The 19,799-nt window shown below is 40.0% G+C and overlaps 1 protein-coding gene across 2 annotated transcripts in view; it reads right to left on the reverse strand.

The window, feature by feature from the left end:
• The window catches only part of LOC142493882 (cytochrome P450 2K4-like), a 66,466-nt gene that overhangs the window by 15,504 nt on the left and 31,163 nt on the right, over nt 1-19,799 (reverse strand). For both annotated transcript variants that reach the window (XM_075598578.1, XM_075598577.1), the window contains exons 5-7: nt 12,562-12,735; nt 10,630-10,771; nt 6,904-7,088 (exon numbers count right to left, since the gene is read on the reverse strand). In XM_075598578.1, the coding sequence (XP_075454693.1) occupies nt 6,904-7,088; nt 10,630-10,771; nt 12,562-12,735 (501 nt within the window). The remainder of the gene's footprint in view (nt 1-6,903; nt 7,089-10,629; nt 10,772-12,561; nt 12,736-19,799) is intronic.

The raw sequence follows: 19,799 nt of genomic DNA on the forward strand, positions 1-19,799 counted from the left end.
CGGACACGGTAATGTGGTTTCTTTAAGCAATTCCAGTCACTCCCAACAACAGGTAATGGTGGTTTAGAGGGTTTGGAAATAAATATATAAATATATCTGTACTCACACGGCCATGTGTGAGTCCTTGCAGGAAATTGGTAACTTTGGGGTTAAATTAACCCATCTGCATCTCCCCCCAGTGTAGACTCTTCTTTGTTTGCAACCAACGTGGGATTCTAACTCCAGTATACATACATAGTGGTTGGACCCCTGGCCTCCTCGTGCAGTCCAGGATACAGTTTAAGCAGCCGTTATTGCCAATCACGCGTCCGTGATGCAGGAGGAAAAAAAAAAAAAAACTTTTTCTCCTTATCTGCAATGGCTGCCTGGTTGATCCGTATGATCAATATGAGCCTGAGGAAGTCGATGATTCGACGAAACGCGTAGCTCTAAAGTTCCTGCTGAATTTGGCCCAACGTGGCTCCCGTAGCCGGATCAACCAGGCAGCCATTGCAGATAAGGAAAAAAAGGTTTTTTTTTTTTTTTCCTCCTGCATCACGGACGCGTGATTGGCAATAACGGCTGCTTAAACTGTATCCTGGACTGCACGAGGAGGCCAGGGGTCCAACCACTATGTATGTATACTGGAGTTAGAATCCCACGTTGGTTGCAAACAAAGAAGAGTCTACACTGGGGGGAGATGCAGATGGGTTAATTTAACCCCAAAGTTACCAATTTCCTGCAAGGACTCACACATGGCCGTGTGAGTACAGATATATTTATATATTTATTTCCAAACCCTCTAAACCACCATTACCTGTTGTTGGGAGTGACTGGAATTGCTTAAAGAAACCACATTACCGTGTCCGCTTGCACATGGCCGTGTAAGTGTATTTAATATTTTCACCAACCCCCAGCAATATTGTTGTAACCACATTAATTTTATTGTATTTTATTGTTTTTTATTGTCAAATGTTTTTCTAATCCCACGCTCCCCCATTGCTTGTATGTCTCTATATCTTTAAAAGGGTTCCGGATTAACCCTTCCCTGGGGTTGCAGCAGAGGGGAACTCCATGCTGGCTCAAAGCATCTGTCATAGAGCCGTGGTCTAACTTACTGCCACATTGTAAGCACACCTCATATATTAAGCTTAAGGTAAGCGCCAGGTTTTTTCCTATTATCATGGTATGCAGAAAGCCCAGAATACCGGTGATAGCAACATTTGCTCAACTGGCGAGTAGCCGGCGATGGGCTGATCGACTCTCTGAAAAGGGCTCACCTGCTGATTTTTTTCTGCTGCAGGGTGCGTCCCTGCGCAAATCTCACCAGAGATCAACTATTTTTAATATACAATTTAATACTCGGGTATTGTAGCAGAGGGTCTCCGGAGCAGAATCACATTGATTTAAGGTCCGGGGAACCCCTGCTTCCTGAGAAAAAGGCCCCGTTATGGGGTGCCGGTATCTCCTATGCATTTGTTTCCCACGGTCACGTGACACGGGACATTTAAATGCATAGGAGATACTGGCACCCAATAATGGGGCCTGTATCTCGGGAAGCAGGGGGTCCTCGTACTTCAAATCAACATGGTTCTGCTCCGCAGAGCCCAAATTACTAGTATTAAACTAGTATTAAAACCCAAATTTAAAATGTAAACAAATTAGTTATTTTTTACATCATTTTACATAATTAGCTATCTGCTATGGTAATGAAGCTGCTTAAATTCATTTTTTATTAAAATATTAGAGAAAGCTGTGTGGTGCTCTGAAAATGCAGGCACTATAGATTACATAAGCATGTTTTTATACAGAGATAATCCTTTGGTGAAATACCCTTCAAGTATCCAATTTGATATACCAACTCCCTAAACAGTTATTATCAACACAGTTCTATAATATTTTGAATAGCTGGTAGAGATTCCATAAACACTGCAGTAAGAATCATCACACACTTGTGTCCAGACATATATACATCGAAGATGATGTTTATTAAATTGTGTGAAAGAAGAGAGTATTTAACTCACGATTGTTGGTACTTTACATAAGGGTATATTCTTCCGTCCTGGGGTATAGGTGTGCCTCCGTTTTCAACAGCATACAAATGGAGATTGGTAGGGAAAAAAAGCACTACTTGCACCAGAGGTGACCTTGATAAAGAGCTTACGCTCGAAACGAGTTGGTAGCGGTTTGCTTTCCCAATTATCCAGCTTTTTTAAAGAGGATCCAAATAAATTGTTAATTTTTATGGGTACGCACTCTACTTGACTCTATTTTTTCAACCTTTGATGCAAGCAGTGCTTTTTTTCCCTACCAATCTCCATTTACATTTTTATTAATACTTTGCAGGAGCAGGGGGTCTCCTGAGCTGAAGCGCTTTGATTTCAGCCTCAGCGACCCCCTGCTTCCCGAGTTACAGGCCTTGATATGGGGCATCGGGTGCCAAAATCGCCGCCATTTTTAAAACATCTGTGTCACGTGACCAGGGGATCTAATTTATTAAGGAGATACCGAAACCCCATATCTGGGCCTGAGGCTGAAATCAATGCAATTCATCTCAGGAGACCCCCTGCTCCTGCACAAAATTAATAAAAATTACATTCAAGCAGCTTCATTAACTTAGCTGATTGTCGCTAAGTCAATGAAGGGGTTAAGGCAAAATAGCATGTTTATTGGGGCAAAAGGGGTCAGTGAAGCAGGTACTTGTCCCTTCATTCACGCCATCTGCCCCATGAAAACATTATAATATGTAATAACTACCAATATACAACCCACTAACCCCTGTGCCTCCACATACCAGAGGCCGGCGGGGTCCCCGGGTGGTCGCCGTGGGTGTCTGGAGTCCTCAGGTGGTCCCTGCGGGTGTCCATGGGCCTCAAGGTTGTCCCTGTGTGTGTCCAGGGGCCACACATGGTCCCTTGGTGGTCCCCACAGTTGTCTAGGGGCCCTTGGGTGGTCACCACAGGTGACTGGGTTCCCTGTGGGTGTCTAGGGATCCTTGGGTGGTAACTCATTGGTGTCCAGGGGTCCTCGGTTGTCCCCGCAGGTGTCTGGGGGCCCTCAGTTGGTCCCCTGCTGTTTCAATACTGTTGCCAAAATTTTTTTTTTTAAATACATTTCAATAAATACACCTCCCCCTGGTAAAATATTGTATAAATAAATAAATAAACATTAGCTAGCCAACATAAATAAATAAAGTAAATAAACCATTTACTTACCCTGCGATCATGAAGGGCACCCTTGTCAGCATACTCCAGGTCCATGTCCTCCAATGCCAGCAAAAAAATCATAAAAAAATACAATCTAATTGCCCCTAACCCCTTTATCAACTTAGTGGTTAATAGCCAATATAGTAATTAAGAGGTCAACCCACCCTCTCCCGCTACCCACCCTGGAGGCCTAAACATCCACCCCGGTACCACACTACCCACCCTGTACCCATTGATTGGCATAGTGGTACATCATACCATATAATATGGGCATGATAAGCCACTATAGCAGCCAATGGTCAACCTAATAAAAAAGCATGAAGCCCCAAAATACACATTAATAAAACATATACACAAGCACCTAAACACCACAATTAAATAAATACTCTAGCCAACCAAGTAAATAAATAAAAGCACTAACCAATTAAACAATTAATGAATTTTAACCACTAGCCAACAAATCAATTAATTAATTAAACCATTAGCCAACACTTCAATTAAAAGTAAGAGCCAACACAAGAAATAATTAATTTAAACCGCTAAACAATCAGAAAAATAAATACTAACAAGCCATCAGTATTACAAACAATTTAATACAAACAATAAACAGAAAAAGAAAAAATAACACACCATAGAAAACAAGCATTTGCCAAAAATGCATTGGCTATCACTGTATTGATCTGTACCCTAAAGGGGCACAGGTTAATACATTATCAGTCAATGGACAATGAAAAACATGAAAATACAAAAATACAATAAAAAAATCTGTAAAAATAACATTACATACATTCAATATTTTTCTTACCTTTAGAAGTGTTGTCCCTCCGAATCCCAGCCTATAAGGAAGCTCTCATGCCGTGACGTCATCAAAGTCAATCCAACGCCATCCACCTTGAAGATCCGGAACAGGTAACAAAATTCTTCTCTCATTGATCTTGTATCACCTTTCTTCATCTGTAATTATTTCTTTGTTTTCTGTAATCTTCTATCTTCATCTGTTAATCCATAGCCCCATGTTAAATCCACAACACTATGTTGTCTCGTCGGCTTCTTGATGTAAAATGAGACGTCAAGGCCTTATATATGGCCTGTGACGTCATATTTTCAGTTCAGATGATATAGCTCCAACCTGATTGGACACTGTATCATGTGCCCACCTCTTTTTTTGGCGAAGAATGTGACGTCATCTCCAAGGGAGGTACGCCACATACTTCAAACCACAAGGCTATATCACATGGTATTAGAGCCATTGGGATTGAAGACAATTCCATTGGTTGCTGTACCCTATGATAGGTTATGTTAGTTGAAAAGGATGTTACATCATCCCTTAAAGTGACATCACATCCTTTTGAACTAATGTAATCTATCACATGGTACAACAACCAATGGGATTGTCTTCAATCCCATTGGATATAATAACATGTGATATATGCCCCAGAGAGGGTGATTAAGCACCTTCGGTGGTGGTAGCTGTTAACCCAGTGGTTGCCTTAGCAGTTAGTAAGACATTGCCATGTAAGTCCTCACTAGCCTCTAAGGTAGCCATGGTGGAGTAGATAGTGTAGGTTTAGTGTAATATTAACCCCTTAGTAACATTTAGTGGTCAGATAGTCCTGGAAACCCATGACTAGCTGACCATTTGGGCTATTAATAAGTTTTTAAATGTGTACTATATTATGTTTTAATGTAGGTTATTTAGCCTTTGTATATAATAATGGTAATTAAAATTCCCATTACATATATAGGAAAGATAGTACTAACGCCAGCCTGAAGTAAGTGTACAGTAGATAGACTTGGTCCAGTCCAAATCCATTCCCCGAAATTTTGCAGATTGTTTTAACCAAATCCATTACCCTCACTATCATTTATATCCGTCCTTGTATGAGAGAGAGATTCAAATTTAGTACGATCTCCCTGACAAAATTAAGCACACCTGAGGTAACCGGCTGGGAGATACTGTATGCTAATGACTAGGCAAAGTATTTTTAAATGAGTCCTTTCCCACACTTCTTAAAAGGATTTCCATACCCACTAAATAGAATTGATAAGCCAAAGGCACCAACCTAATGACTGGAATAGTGTACAACCCAAAAGGACTAGAACCCATAATCACTGCTTTTCTAGGCCGCAGCTCTAGCAATGTGAGATAAACCAGCTGAGGGCTAGCAGGGCACACTGTCTATTAATAGCATACCTCCAAGGGGTATCTATTTTGTTGATTGTACTGTAAGCTTGAAAAAACACTTCAAGCACAAAGTACTAATATTTACTGAGGGCTATGAGTTACTGAGGCCAGACATAATTTTTCTGACACACAAATATAAACAAGGTGAAGCACAGCAAATAAAGAAATATAACAAAGTGAGTTTGTGACTTTAGTTATTGCTTCTAACCTTATAATGGATAAAGATAGTGGGCCATATTTACTATCAGTTTTCTCCCACAAGGCACCTTCAATGCTGGAATACATTAAATAAATGGACTGTAAGCTGACTTTCTTCCCACAGCAGAAGGTGTCTCATGGCAGAAGACTGCTTATTAGATATGCTTCTCTATGCCAGAAGAGGGTAAAGTGCGTTGTACCGGTATGAGCACTCAATGAGAAGTAGAGATCAAAACAAAGTATACTGTGATGGTGGTGCTAGCCTTCAGCTGGTTTACTGTAGCTCACACTGCTAGAGTTGTTGTCCTGATCCTGTTAGGTCTTACACCAAACCCCATTCCTCATAAGGTGCCGTAGACTTGTCAACCCAATAAGTCTGTGTGCTGTGGGAAGCCAGTAGAATCACTTCCTGCAGTTTGTAGAGTTTTATTTATTTTAAAATACAGTATTTCAATTCAGTACACTACCGACACACTTTATTAGAGTGTGGCCGGTACCGCAAGCCGGGAGATTTCCCGGCTTGCTAGTGGCCGCCCCTCGCACGCGTCTTCAGGAGCGTGCGCCCCCTGCACGCGTGTCCAGGGGCTCCCCGAGGGAGCCCTGGTGTCCCGCGATCACGGAACAGCGGCAGGGGGTTCCGGGGGACCCGGCGGACCCGGCAGCGGTAGGGAGAGCGCCCCGATCGGAGGGCGCTCTTCCGCTGCATCGGCGCGCGCCCGTCACTCTCGGGCGCGCGCCAGGCTACTGCTGCGGCCAAGAACGGGCAAATGCTCGAATAAACTTGGCCACAGCAGTATGTGTTTGTCAGATAGTACAGTGACTATTGTTGTCCCTGTTGTGTTATACCATAGCCATGTTTGTGGAGCACACCTTAGAGATATGCTAATAGTTAGATTAGCTAAATGTGTGATCAGTGAGCAGCTCAAAAAGTAGAATGTGACAATACTACCCATCAGATTTTTTTAACTCACACTGTTAGAACTGCAGCCTAGAAAAGTAGTGGTTGTGGGTTCTAGTTTCGTTGCGTCTGGAATCCGTGAAGTGTAATGGTAATAATTACCCCTTAAATGTGCAATGTCAAACAATGGCAGGGATATTTGTGTGTTTTTTCCAAAATGTAGAACAATATTCCTGAAAATAAATAAGCTGCGTTCTAAATATAAAACACACACACACAAACACACATATTGATAGATAGTAGACATGTTATATCTGTATATTTGTTATTGACCTAAAATCTTCATTATTTTAACAGTACAACGTTTAACTAATTATAATGAGAATAAATTACAAGAATTTGACTGTGCCCGTTCACGTAATAGAAACATAAATTACCTTTGGAAGATCATAACCCTTAAAAACAATGTCCTTAGTAGTTTCTCGTGGGAGATTCATTGGCACAATATTGGCAACCCTTTGTGTTTCATGAATGACTGCATTGGTATAAGGCATATCTTTACGATGTTCAGAACGAGGTTGTGATGTTCCGATCACTTTTTCTATTTCTTCTTGAACACGTTCTAATACAAGATAAAATACAAAGGCAATAATTAAATAAGAAATACAATGGTAAAATGTATCATAAGGAACTGGCAATTCTCTGTCTAAGTTAACATTTTAACTTGTCTGGCACAGACTATTTTTTTTTTATCCTAGCCATTACTATTCATTATGAGTTGTGATACTTTAGTAAAACAGAAGAAGATATATATTAAGTTGTGATAGCTCTATACACACATACTATTATATGTATCTATAATTATTTAGTTGGTTCATTAATGGTTTCACAATCTACAGTAGGATGAATCTATACTACTTCAGTCTCAAAATAGCTACTAAAACATTGTTCTGTGTAGTAGAATACAATTCTTGTGTCAAGTAATGCAATTATTTTTGCAAGAAGCAAGTAAGATAAAAAAAAAAAAAGGAAAGTCAGTAAAGGTGAAGATGGGATCATGTTCGGATATGATAATTTTGTAGTGGAAAAGTTCTATTTCAGTGGGACACCACTGAAGTGTATGTGACTGCTCATACGAAAAATCACTAAGACTGACTCCAAATTAGTGAGAGTAGCAGAAAATCTGTAAGAGTTGACATGTTAGGTCTTGGAGCAAGGCACATATGAGTTCAAGACCAATCAGATCACAATCTTGAATGGAATATCCAATTTATCACACTAATAAAACTCATTCGTAAACATTATTCTGGTAAAATAGGAACAACCATTCACTATGAAGCAGAGTTCCTAGGTTACCTAAAGGGTTTATAGATGTTACTGTAACAACTGTACTGCACGTGAGGCTTAACTAATTGAATATGGTGTAGCAGCTTCTATTGTGAAGCTTTTGAGCACTCTTAGTAGGGAAAAAAATTAAATATGGCTGACGTTCAATGCGTGATACTAAATATAAATAGCAAAACCTTAACAACTCATTTAGGTATTTGGAAACTTTGTTTAGTTTACCACTGTCAGTTAAATGTGAACTGAAATACATATAGGACATACCATCATTGTGTTCCCCCAAAAAGCCTGATGTAATGATATTTCTGGTATACCAAAGATCACAGCTCTTCAACTGGTGCCAAATGCGGCCTGAGAAAATCCTTGATATAGCATAGAACTTTAGTAATAATGGTCATTTCATACTACAGTAGCTGCTTCGGAAGCAAAGTTAAATATTCTGCACTGAAACACACTTGTATGTTAAGGTAATGTCAATTTGTATGGTACAGATGTTACAAATGTTAAAGTTTTTTTAAATGTATAGAAAATTACATTGCAATAATCTCGTGGCCCTTCAACGCATAAATGTATTCTGATCTGGCCTCTAAGGAGAACTAGTTGAAGAGCACTGCTGGAGATAATAAAATTTAATTTATACAGATGCAGCAATGAGTATCTGAACACTTGCCTTTGAAAATCTGGGGCAATCTCCCAGTAATGCTGCAACATTTCTGTGAGATTTCTGCAAACAGACTAATGGCCCATCGGATAAACACAGCAGGGGTCCCTGGCAGTCTCATACAGTTGGAATGGGACTGCCAGGGACCCCCGCTGTGTTAATCCAATGGGCCATTAGTCTGTCTGCAGAAATGTCACAGAAATGTTGCAGCATTACTGGTGTATTGCCCCAGATTTTCCCAATCAAGTGTTCGGATACTCGTGGCTGCATCAGTACGTTCTTGTAATTCTTGGAGATACACCTTCATTCTCAGCTCAGAGCCTTTGTGTCCATTAATTTAATATATAATAATATGTTCTTGTATAGCACTGGTAGTTTTATGTGGCGCTTTTACAGAGACATTTTGCAGACACAGGTCCCTGCCCCGTGGAGCTAACAATTTATGTTTTTGGTGCCTGAGGCACAGGGAGAAAAGGTGACTTGGCCAAGGTCACAAGGAGCTGACACCAGGAATTGAACTAGGCTCCCGTGCTTCAAATTCAGTGCAAGTCAGTGTCTTTACTCACTGATCCTCTCCATCTCTATTAATAAGGTACCTATACCTATATCATATGCTGCATGTCAAAACAAGATGAAATCCTTATTTAACTCTGATTATGCATCAAGAAAAAAGTTACAATTTGTGTGCAATGTAAAACAAATTGCACAACAAATTTATTCTCTAACCAAGACATATGATTTCAAAACGGTGTCATGAACATGATCATTTCTGTACTGTGGGGATTTTATTCTAAATTCATTCAGGAAAATATTTCAGCTGAAAAACATTTAAACTGATGTGTACAATGGCTTGTACACATTCCCACTCATTAGCCTCAGTGTGTCGCTGCCACGGCATATAAATCCATTGTATTTTCTATGTTGCTTGCAGCTTTGGAGTCAGATGGGCAAACTGTTTGTACTACAGCTAAAGCTTGTAAACAAACCCCTTTATGTGTGAGTTATTACAGTGGAGATAAAGTATAGCAATGTAAAGAACGTGTATTTTGGTGCAATGCTCCACTTTTGCTCTGCTCTGTGCCAGGTTTAAGAGACTCGTTTCTCAAGCTTCTTACACCTGGTGCACATAATTAAGTACAGAGGTTTTATGATACCTGATGCCTGGTGAATTTCTTTGCTGCAAACAAAAGAACAAGATTGGCACAATGTTTGATACATCACACTATAATATCTATGCTAACTCCCCTTATTGCTTCAGTTATCTTTGTGGCAGATATTGTACTGTATATGTTTGTACATTTGATATAAGCATAAATATATATACACACATATATTTATTTATATAATTATATATTGTATATATTTCAAATAATCTGTAATATTAGCCACCCTCGTTGTACCTAATGATAATACAACATATTACACTAGTATGCAGAATATCTCCACAGGATACAATGGCAGTATTGGGGCAGAATATCACATCTCCTACCATATCCCCAGATACACTAAGCTCTTTTATGGTGTATAGTTACATTGTTTCATCTGTTTGTGCTTATGAATTGAAATAGAGGCATTCACCCTAATATCGCAGATGCACTAAAAGCTGTTCAGGTTAACACAGGGAATGAATGTTAGGCTATTTAGGTCCTACCAAAATGTGCCATTACTCCCATCCAGACCCTAAAATATATACAAAATATTAAGAGAGAGTGATACCTGTGAATAAAACTGAACACATCTGAGATAGTTGGGATGTGTGATAATTTGGTTATTAAAGCATATTTACATTATTTAAATGAGCATATATCCCAGGTGTCTTCTTTCAGGTTTGTGCCCAGGATTCTCTCTTCGTGAATTATATAAAGGAGTGTTTGGGACAGTACTGTATATACAGTAAGTCACTTGGGACTTTTCACACTCCTACTCCACCCATTAAGTCTATACTGATTTAATGAGTTTAACAATGGCTGTTTTTGCATATATTAACTGGATATGTGTTAAACTCGGGGAAAATGTTGTTATTTGGGGAACGCTAACGTTATTTGCGCTGATTCACTGATCTGAATGTATCTGGACATCAAGAGGAACGATGAATTTGGCTTCATCTATATGTGATATCTTTTGGAGAGGCAGAAGATTAGCACAGTTAGGCACTTACTCTGTATCGCAGGGTATTTTATCATAAATAAGATAGCCCAACTAATAGTGGAAGAAGTGGTCTCTGTTCCAGCTGTAAATAAGGTTATCACCACACTTATTAAGTTGGTATCATGGTAATAAGACTTGGGATCATCTTTCTCCTAAAACAGATAAACAGTGCAAGTAAATATAACTACAAAACGATATACATATGCAGCCACCAAGATCCGACCATTTCTCGAGATGAAAAACGCAAAATGCCACAATATCACGTAAGATGGGCCGCAGCCAGACTAATGGCCCATCGGAATAACACAGCAGGGGTCCCTGCTGTGTGAATCCATTGGCCTGTCTGTAAGAGATAGGCTGAATCCGTTATTCTACCTGCGCACCTCTAACAGGCGATCGCGGGGGGTTTATAATATTTGAATATTACAGTATTGTAGCAGGGGTCTCCGGAGCTGAACCACATTCATTTCAGTTCTGGGGACACTCTGCTTCCTGAGTTACAGGCCCCGTTATCGGGTGCCGGTATCTCTCTGGTTTGTTTAAGTCCCCCGATCACGTGGGCCGTGACGCGGGAGAATATCAACATGGCCGTCAGGATACCGGCACTCCATAACGGGGCCTATATCTTGGGAAGGAGGGGGACCCCAGACCTGAAATCAACATGGTTCTACTCCAGAGACCCCTTGTTCACGTATACTAGTATTAAAACTTTAATTAAAACAGCTTCATTACCTTAGCGGCTAGCTAAAGTTTAAAATTCAAATGCCTGTTACTTGGGGGCAAAAGGGGTAGATGAAGGGGGCAGTAGCCCGAGGGTGGGTATTTAGGCCTGCTGGGAAGGTTGTGGGAGGTGTTAACCCCTTCACTACCATAATAATGAAGGGGTTAACCAGCCCCACTACACCCCCCCCCCGTCGTTCTAAACACCCATCCTTGGGGAAACTACCCCCTTTACCCAATCCCTCTACCCCAAGAAAAATAAATAAACACAGCAACCCTACTACCCACCTCTTTACCCCTAACAACCCTCCCCGCCCCCCCAACACATACAGTACAGTAATGGGCAAAATTACTATTATCCAGATATGGATAATAACTCATTTGCCTATTCTATATACAAAATTAGCGAGCCAGCATTAATAAAGTAAATAAAACTTCTACTTACTTATGCCATGATGAAGAGCATCCTCACCACCATACTCTAGGTCCATGTCCTCCGTTGGCAGCAAGAGTACAATAAAAAATACAATCTACTGTAATGGCCCCTAACCCCTTAATCAACTTTACGGTTAATAACCACTATAGTAATTAAGGGGTTAACCAAAACTCCCCCGCTACCCACCTGGGAGGCCTGACTGCAATAGTGGCTTATCATGTGGTTGAAAGGCAGGGTTGCAGACCTGTCTAAGACATGTGAATGTGTTCACAAGTGATATTCTTTATTGGCTATTTGCTAACGGTGGAGGCTTTTTGTTGCCTTTTTCACCCACCATAACTTAAAATGCAATTATTATTATTATTATTTTTTAATTCTTGGAAGGAAGTTTCCTTGGGGGGAATTGTGACTTTACCAGTGCTATAGAGAGCACATAGTAAAAGTTATATTTTGCATATACATACATTATACAATAGATTTGTTATAAACTTGTGAGTTTCAATACCAGTAGGGGAGCTTGCTTATCTAATTACACCTATTTAGGTAATGTCACATTAGTAGCTCAGATTTAACAGACCTCTGAGTCTGAGAATTTACCCCTAAAACGGGGTCCCACTTTAGGATATTGTGACGCTTTTGCTAACTTCGCACCACAGCAACAAAAAATTCCCATCACCAATAGCCCTATTAGTATGTGAACATGAAGTGGAAATATCTGTCTGTTATTATGTCTGTACAACATGTAACAGATGTTTTTTTTTCTCTGAATTCATTTTGACGTGTTACCTCCTGTTGTTTGACAAGAAATGCATCGATAAAACTTCTTTGGTCATCTCTGTCTAGTTCTTTATGGTGTTCTAAAAATGTTTTCCGCAGAAAGGAGTTTAACTCTGCAATGTTTTGTTTCACCTTTTTGTGGTTACCAGGTAGGAATCCAAGAATTGGGAAGAAATTGTAAATCTGCAAAAAAAAAAAAGTTGGACAATATTTGTTCATGGTGTATTGAATACTGTACATCAATGCTAAGAGAGAAACATGAGTGTGGATGAATAGTCAATAGTCAATTCGTTAAACTGCAAGCATTTACTTTTTAGCAGTAAAGAGTGATATTGCTCAGAAACCTCCTTCACTGCATTCATTGGACATTTCTCACATGTCTAAACCAAGGGCAGTGTTCATCTGCTATTCAATAAAGTACAAGATTGGAATTGACAGTTCACATTTTCCTTGCTTACTTCCAGCTAGTGAGCTTGGTAGTTTTCCTATGTATAAACTGGGAGAATATTGCACAGAAGTGTTTAAGGTGCATTTTTAAACAGGAACCCACTGTATAAACTACTTGTGTCATGAGGGTCAGCATGTGAGGGGCCCCATAACATTGTAGCTAGCTACGGTATTATGCCCTGTTGCTCTTGTACTAGGGTAGTGATGAGCATAATCTGAACCTAAAAAGAGGATTCTATTCTACTGTTCATGTCACTATGGTGACACCGCTGAGGATACCGTGACTGCGACTCACCAGAGGGATCATAGCACATGGATACTACGGCTTATTCAATACTCGCAAACTAAAAGGTTCAAGCTATGTGATTGACGATTTAAATTTTTTTATTTTTTTTTGGTATTTGCATTTTTTATTAACACTGGATGCTATAGCAGATACAGAATATTGAACAAACAACCAACTCAAATTTACCAATTTTACATTCATATCCACAAAGCTCTGTTAGCCTAACCTTCTGTAATATTTCTCTCATTGTATCTAGCTCCCATATTTCATTGTGTGGAGGGAGCTAATGCTACCTTTAGGTAAGACATGCATAACGCAAGTAATGTAAAGCTAAAGCAAGGTGGTGTTAACTTAACATGGTGCTAAGCATATTTTTATCAGATAACTAACAGTCATATTTACATATAATTAGATTTGTGAAAATAATGTCCATTACCTGTTTATATAATCACATTATTTCCCCTGATTTAACAGAGCTCTGAGGATCCTTAGAAATGAACTACTAAAGGAATAAATTATCAATTAAGGGGAAGGAAGCAGGACTCTTAACCCGAGTCGCCATGCAGTGATCCGCAGGGGGGGAGGGGAGAAGGATGAGGGGGTGCTTGGTTATTTAAGGGGCTGTGGCCCTGTGACCTACCTGTCTCATCCTCTAAATGCCTCCTCAAAAGGTTCCCATACTTGATAACCAGGTCCATGAGTGTTGGTTTAATTTAATAGAAGGCTGTTTCCATTTGTACCCAACCATGGTGTCTGTATTTTTTGGGGTGGATTAGCAAACAGAATGAGCAAGAATCGATGGTACAAGGGTCAAGAAGCAGAATACTCTGCGAGTATGGTTAGATAATCAGAAATGAATAAAAGTCTCATGATATGGATACAGGTTGGCAATTCTACAGCTGCGGCCCCTTTTATTCTCCAACATCACCGCATTTTTCCGGGATTTTTTTTCCGAATGCCACGCACTTCACCGCGTTCATGCCGCATTCTGACTGCATTCATACCGTATTCATGTTGCATTCACAGCCACGGTTGATGCGCGGTTGATGTTTTTATTGATAATGGTTCGGATTTAATTGGTTGAAATTCTTCGCGTATTCGCCAGATGGCAGATATTCATGAATTGTAATGCGCATGCACTTCAGTAATGTGTCGACTTGCAGGTGTTTCGTTTAAAAAAGATACCACAGTGGTCTATTGTAAATTGGCCTTGGGACTGAAGGAAGAGGTTACAATAATGTATCAGCAAACGACAGGGGGTGTTCAGTGCTACATCCAAATGCAAAACATACATGGTAATAATTACAAGAAATAATGCTTCAGTACTAATAATAATGCTAATACTAATAATAATAAAATATGTTTTTTTAGTTAGATATTTTGGCCAAAGCATCATAAGCCTGCACACCAAATCGTCAAGGTAAACCATAATAAGTGCAAGTCTTACACTACACTGCATTTGTTACCTATACCTCTGTATGAGGGGGAAGAACCATAATAGATTCCTTACCTGCAGCAATATGAGATCCACCATTAAAAAGGGGGAGGTGACGTGAGCTCTGGGGGAGGTGCCACAACCTCCATACAACTGATTCCAGTCAGAAATTAATTAACACACAAACCCAGCAAGCTCAAACGCCCACACCCTGTAGCACTGGGCACACCCTGTCGTTTGCTATATTCATGTGCCACAGCCCAGTGGCACTCTATGTGGCATTACATATAGTCAAGATTAGGTGGGTGTGGGTGTTTGAGCTTGCTGGGTTTGTGTGTTATACAATTATGTATCAATTTAGGTTTGCCGCGATTAATGCAACAGATGATAAGATGGCAACAGTTGTTCAAATTTATCAGTATTTTATCGAAAACTATGACTTTTACAAATTTTCACCAGTTCCTCATGTGTGGAAGCGTGCAATAAGGAAAAGGTTATGTAGCGATCCATGTTAATTTCGTACTGATCCCGATTTTATTGGAGGGTATTGGTGTGTATCACCGGGTTTTTCCCGCATATATGATCATGCAGACGGCAAAAGGTGAAAGGTCGTGTTAAAACCAAGTAAGAAACGTCAGTCGCTGGCAAGCAATGCGCCAGCACCAGCACCGGCTTCCAATAACGGTCCGACCGTCAGTGACAACCCTTGCTGTCTGTCCACGCACGGAAATTCACGGAAATTCACCTTGAGAAAGGACTTTTGTTAGCCCGAAACGCGTTGGTGTGGTTGTTTTGTTTCTTATCCATTAAAATAAGCTATATTTTTTATCATGGGAACGCATCCTTGTTTTTCATTCTGGCTCAGCCAGTTTTGGATATAGTGCTCCGTTTTTTCTCCTTCCTTTGTTCATTGTATCTACCTACAGACGGAGGCACAGTTAACCCGTGGACTACTGGCTACACTAGGACTTGCTGTCAATCGTGGATCACCATCCCAATGTGAGTCTATTCCAGTTTATCCACTCTATTGGACTTTATTTATTGAATTCATTCCGTTTTAATAGATGTTTATCATACTGGTCTCCGGTAGGTGTTAACTATTATTGAATCCTTACTGCAGTGCTTTGTGGGATCATAGTTCACCAGTTCACATCTTTCGGAATTATTGGTTACTTTCATTCATTGGGTTAATTCAATTTTTTCAAGATTTATCATGTCTTTTGCTGTTTTCTATTGAGCACTATACAACATATTTTTCACGCACGGATATCTGCAGGCTGTGCCGGATATCGCGTACAGTTTCGAGCAAGCTTGCATGTACCTAAGCGATTTCCAGCCTCATCAGCTGACTACAGGTGTAGTAGTCCTGCTGTCACCTGTCAACGACGTTTATGATCAAGAATACGGGACTGGCAGGGGCCCGGCGCCAGCTGATTGGGAAATTCTATGGTAATATTGCCGTATTTTATTCTGGTTTTTTTATTTTGAAAATATCAATATCAGTGTGATTCAAAAGTCAAGTGTAAGAAATCCAATTAAGCAATAATTATATTGTAATGAATGAATCTGTTATCAAAGGCAGAATGTTAAAGTATACAGTATAATAGTCTGGACTTTCCTTCATATCTATATATTATCTGATTGTATGTTCAGTTATTGTTACATGTGCAGTATTCTAAGTAAAAGGTCAGATCTATTCTGACAGACAGAATTGATCCAAAAGGTCAATTCGTGGCCTCAAGTTGTTGAACAGCTGCAAGTCCTAACTGGGAAAAATGCTGCCATAAGACTTTTCAATTCAGTAAGTTTGAAACTACTTATATGTTCAGAAGTAGTTCATATGACATCAGTAATGTAGGTGAATACCATGTTGGGATATAACATTTTAAAGGTTAAAATGGCTGACTGGGTGGGTCATTATGGATAAATACAGCAGTGAGTTTAGTGAGTTTAGGAGAAGATAGGCCAGAGGAAGAAAGACCAGGCCAGAGTGATGATATCATGAAGAGGAGAAAGAAATGTTAATACCTGGAGAGATTAACAGAAAGAAGGTTACTATGTGCAACTATTCTTAAGAATATCAATCTATTTGAAACATCATCGTCATTCTTACTATTTTTGTATACAAGTAATTATTTTCAAAATAAACGTTTTGTTTTTGTGTGCAAACGACAAGAATGCTGAATTCTGTTATACTGACGTAAATCTACAGAAAAAGCGAATTTAAGGACATTTAACATTGGCGAGCCAGCCTTCATTCAGTTTTTTCGTCACATTTGGATTAGAGGGGGTGTGTTCGATACATCCTGGATCCAAGATTTGAGAAAAAATTGAAACGAACCGAAGAAAAAAAGAAGTATCAAGTTTTTGGTAGATTTGACTACAGTTGATTAACAGATCAGAGACAGAGAACCACGTTTCACGAATCTCCTAGAGGGAGACGGACTGTTCGGGGGCTGCCTTTGTCTGGTTAAGTTTCCCAAGGAAGAAGGTACACTTGCGGGACGTGCAGGGAGCATTGTCTGGAGCATTTGTATGCGCTGAATGGAATAGCGTGGAATTTCTTCAAAGAAACGTTGCGACGTTTGTGGGGGAACAATTCGAGTCTTGGAGCACAAGTTTTCGGTGAAAGAAAATACTTAACAAAACGTAAGTAATGGAATTTATTAATTCATATGCAAATGACAGTAATATGATGTTAAATGTGTTACCTCATACATCTACTGACACTGAATTGTGGAGTGCTCTATGGAATCAGGTGCAAATAGAAAATGAGAGAATAGATAAGAAAATACTAACTATGCATAAAGATAAGAAAAAATTAAGAAATGTCATGAAAATGATCAAAGTGTTTAATGCACTGTGACTTACCGGATTGTTGTTTTTCTGTACATTGTAGGGAGACAACTCTTCTGGTCGACAAAATAAGTGAAGAGAATGATGAGAAGAGTGCATTAAGGGTCAAATACACTCTGCAGCAAAATCACAATCTCACTGTATCCGAGACCAGCATAAAGAAGATGAGATGCAGAATTGGATGGAAATATGGACGTGTGAGGTTAATACTGGACAGTACAGGAGGCAAAAGTTTTGGTTAAAAAACTGTACTGTACCTCTAAAATTATTTATTCCTTGTCATTACAGAGCGTACCCTATGATAAGGGACGTTAACAAGATTAAGAGAGTGGTCCAAGCCCAGGCATGGATCGACAGTGGAGAAACTTTCCAGGATTGCATCTTCACTGACTAGTCTACTGTATCGCTGGAGAGATTTGCTACCTTTGCATTCCACATTAAAGGTTGCAAATTTAGGAAGCTTCGTCCAAAACACCTAGTGAAGATGCATGTGTGGGTTGCCATCTCTAGGCGTGGACCAGGATGTATCGTCATCTTTGAAGGTACAGTAAAATGTATGTTACACGCTTGTGCCTTCCGCACTGTACTGTACTAGTGTGCAGTTTTTTGAGCACTTTTCTTTTCTTGTTATAGGAATCATGAATAAAGCAATTATCAGTGCCTAAATACTATATAAAGTTCAGCTACAGGCGCTCAATAAAAAACAAAAAGAGTGTAAATATGTCCCCTGATTGACCCCAAAGTAGTTCAAATACAACCTTAGAGTCCAATCATTTGAAATGTGAGTCCAAAAACAGTCCAGACTGCTGAAAAAATCCAGGAGGGTGCTGCTTTCTCAGATGGAAGTACTAACCCAGAACTTCAGTGATAATTACAAAGGATGAGAAGAAAAGAAAGCGCACACTTCCTGGTGCAAATAAAGTTTTACTAGGTTAAAATCACAGTGCGGAACTTCGTGAGGCAGAAGACAGGAAGCGGGCTGACTTTGTTAGACTGGGCTGTGGTGAGATCGTCCCTGAAGTGCCGCGCTGTTGCGATGCCCTACGGAGGAGGGGGAGCTTGAGGAGATCACGTGGTGACGCAGTCTGAAGCCATCATGTGACACGGGAGGGCACTCCAACCCCTGGGGGGGGCGGAAGCAGGCAGCAAATGCACTGTAGCAGCTGGCATAGTATCCTAACGCAAAGACAACCCTGCACAACTCCAGCACGCATCTGTCGATTACCACATACTGCTTAAACTGACCGGATGTTTGTGAGTGTATTGTTGATTGATTTTTTTCTGTGATTTTTAACCTAGTAAAACTTTATTTGCACCAGGAAGTGTGCGCTTTCTTTTCTTCTCATCCTCTGCTGATTTCTTACCAACAGGAACTCTGACTCAAGAGGGAATCCCATGGAAATAAATGTAATAGAATAGAGGGAGTCATCATGACATTCCCCTTGTCAGAAATAGGTGTGATAGCAGTTAATAATGACACACATTACTCATTGAGTTTTTATGATCCTATCCAATTGAAGCTCACTCCCTCCCACATTTAAATGGTTAAAAGCTAACTCCATGGCATCTCCAACTATCAGGGGAACTTGCCTGCATGCAGTGTGATTGTGACAAATCTATTACAGAGTGCTTTTCCTGGTAATGTACAGGTTAATAAAAGCTTCAATCAGACTTAGAACTTTTGCAACTTATATTGACAGATTTATTATAAATCATTCTTCCTGGCAATGCACAGGTTATTAAGAATTTATATTAGTCTAGGGACCCTTGAAACGTGGTCTGCCGTGAAGTTTGGCTCAAGGGCTTACAACAATTTGGCCAAAATGTTAAACTAAAAGACCATTTTATTTATTAGTTATTTATCAATGTATATTTAGGCACTGTATCGTATATAAGTTTTTCTGGATGTGCACTGAGCTTTGTCTGTGTTTTATGTTATGTCTCTGGTTTTAAGTTTTTATGATTATACACATAAAAAAGCCCCCCTGAGGGCGTACTCACACTCTGTACTGCCACTCAGGGCACATAAGGGTATCTTTACAGCCAATGCTGTCCGGTGTGCGTCTCCTCCGTCTCTGGCAGTCTCTGACGGTCCCCACAAGCGGCCGCTGGGGTTCTCGTGCAGCTTGACTGGAGTTGGCGTCTGGCGTCACGATCAACTGGGAACGGATTGCCTCCTCCTCCTCTTCCACTCAACGCGTTATGTGCCCTGTGTGGCAGTAC

Source organism: Ascaphus truei, chromosome 4, assembly GCF_040206685.1.
Source record: "Ascaphus truei isolate aAscTru1 chromosome 4, aAscTru1.hap1, whole genome shotgun sequence".
Classification (NCBI taxonomy): domain Eukaryota; kingdom Metazoa; phylum Chordata; class Amphibia; order Anura; family Ascaphidae; genus Ascaphus; species Ascaphus truei.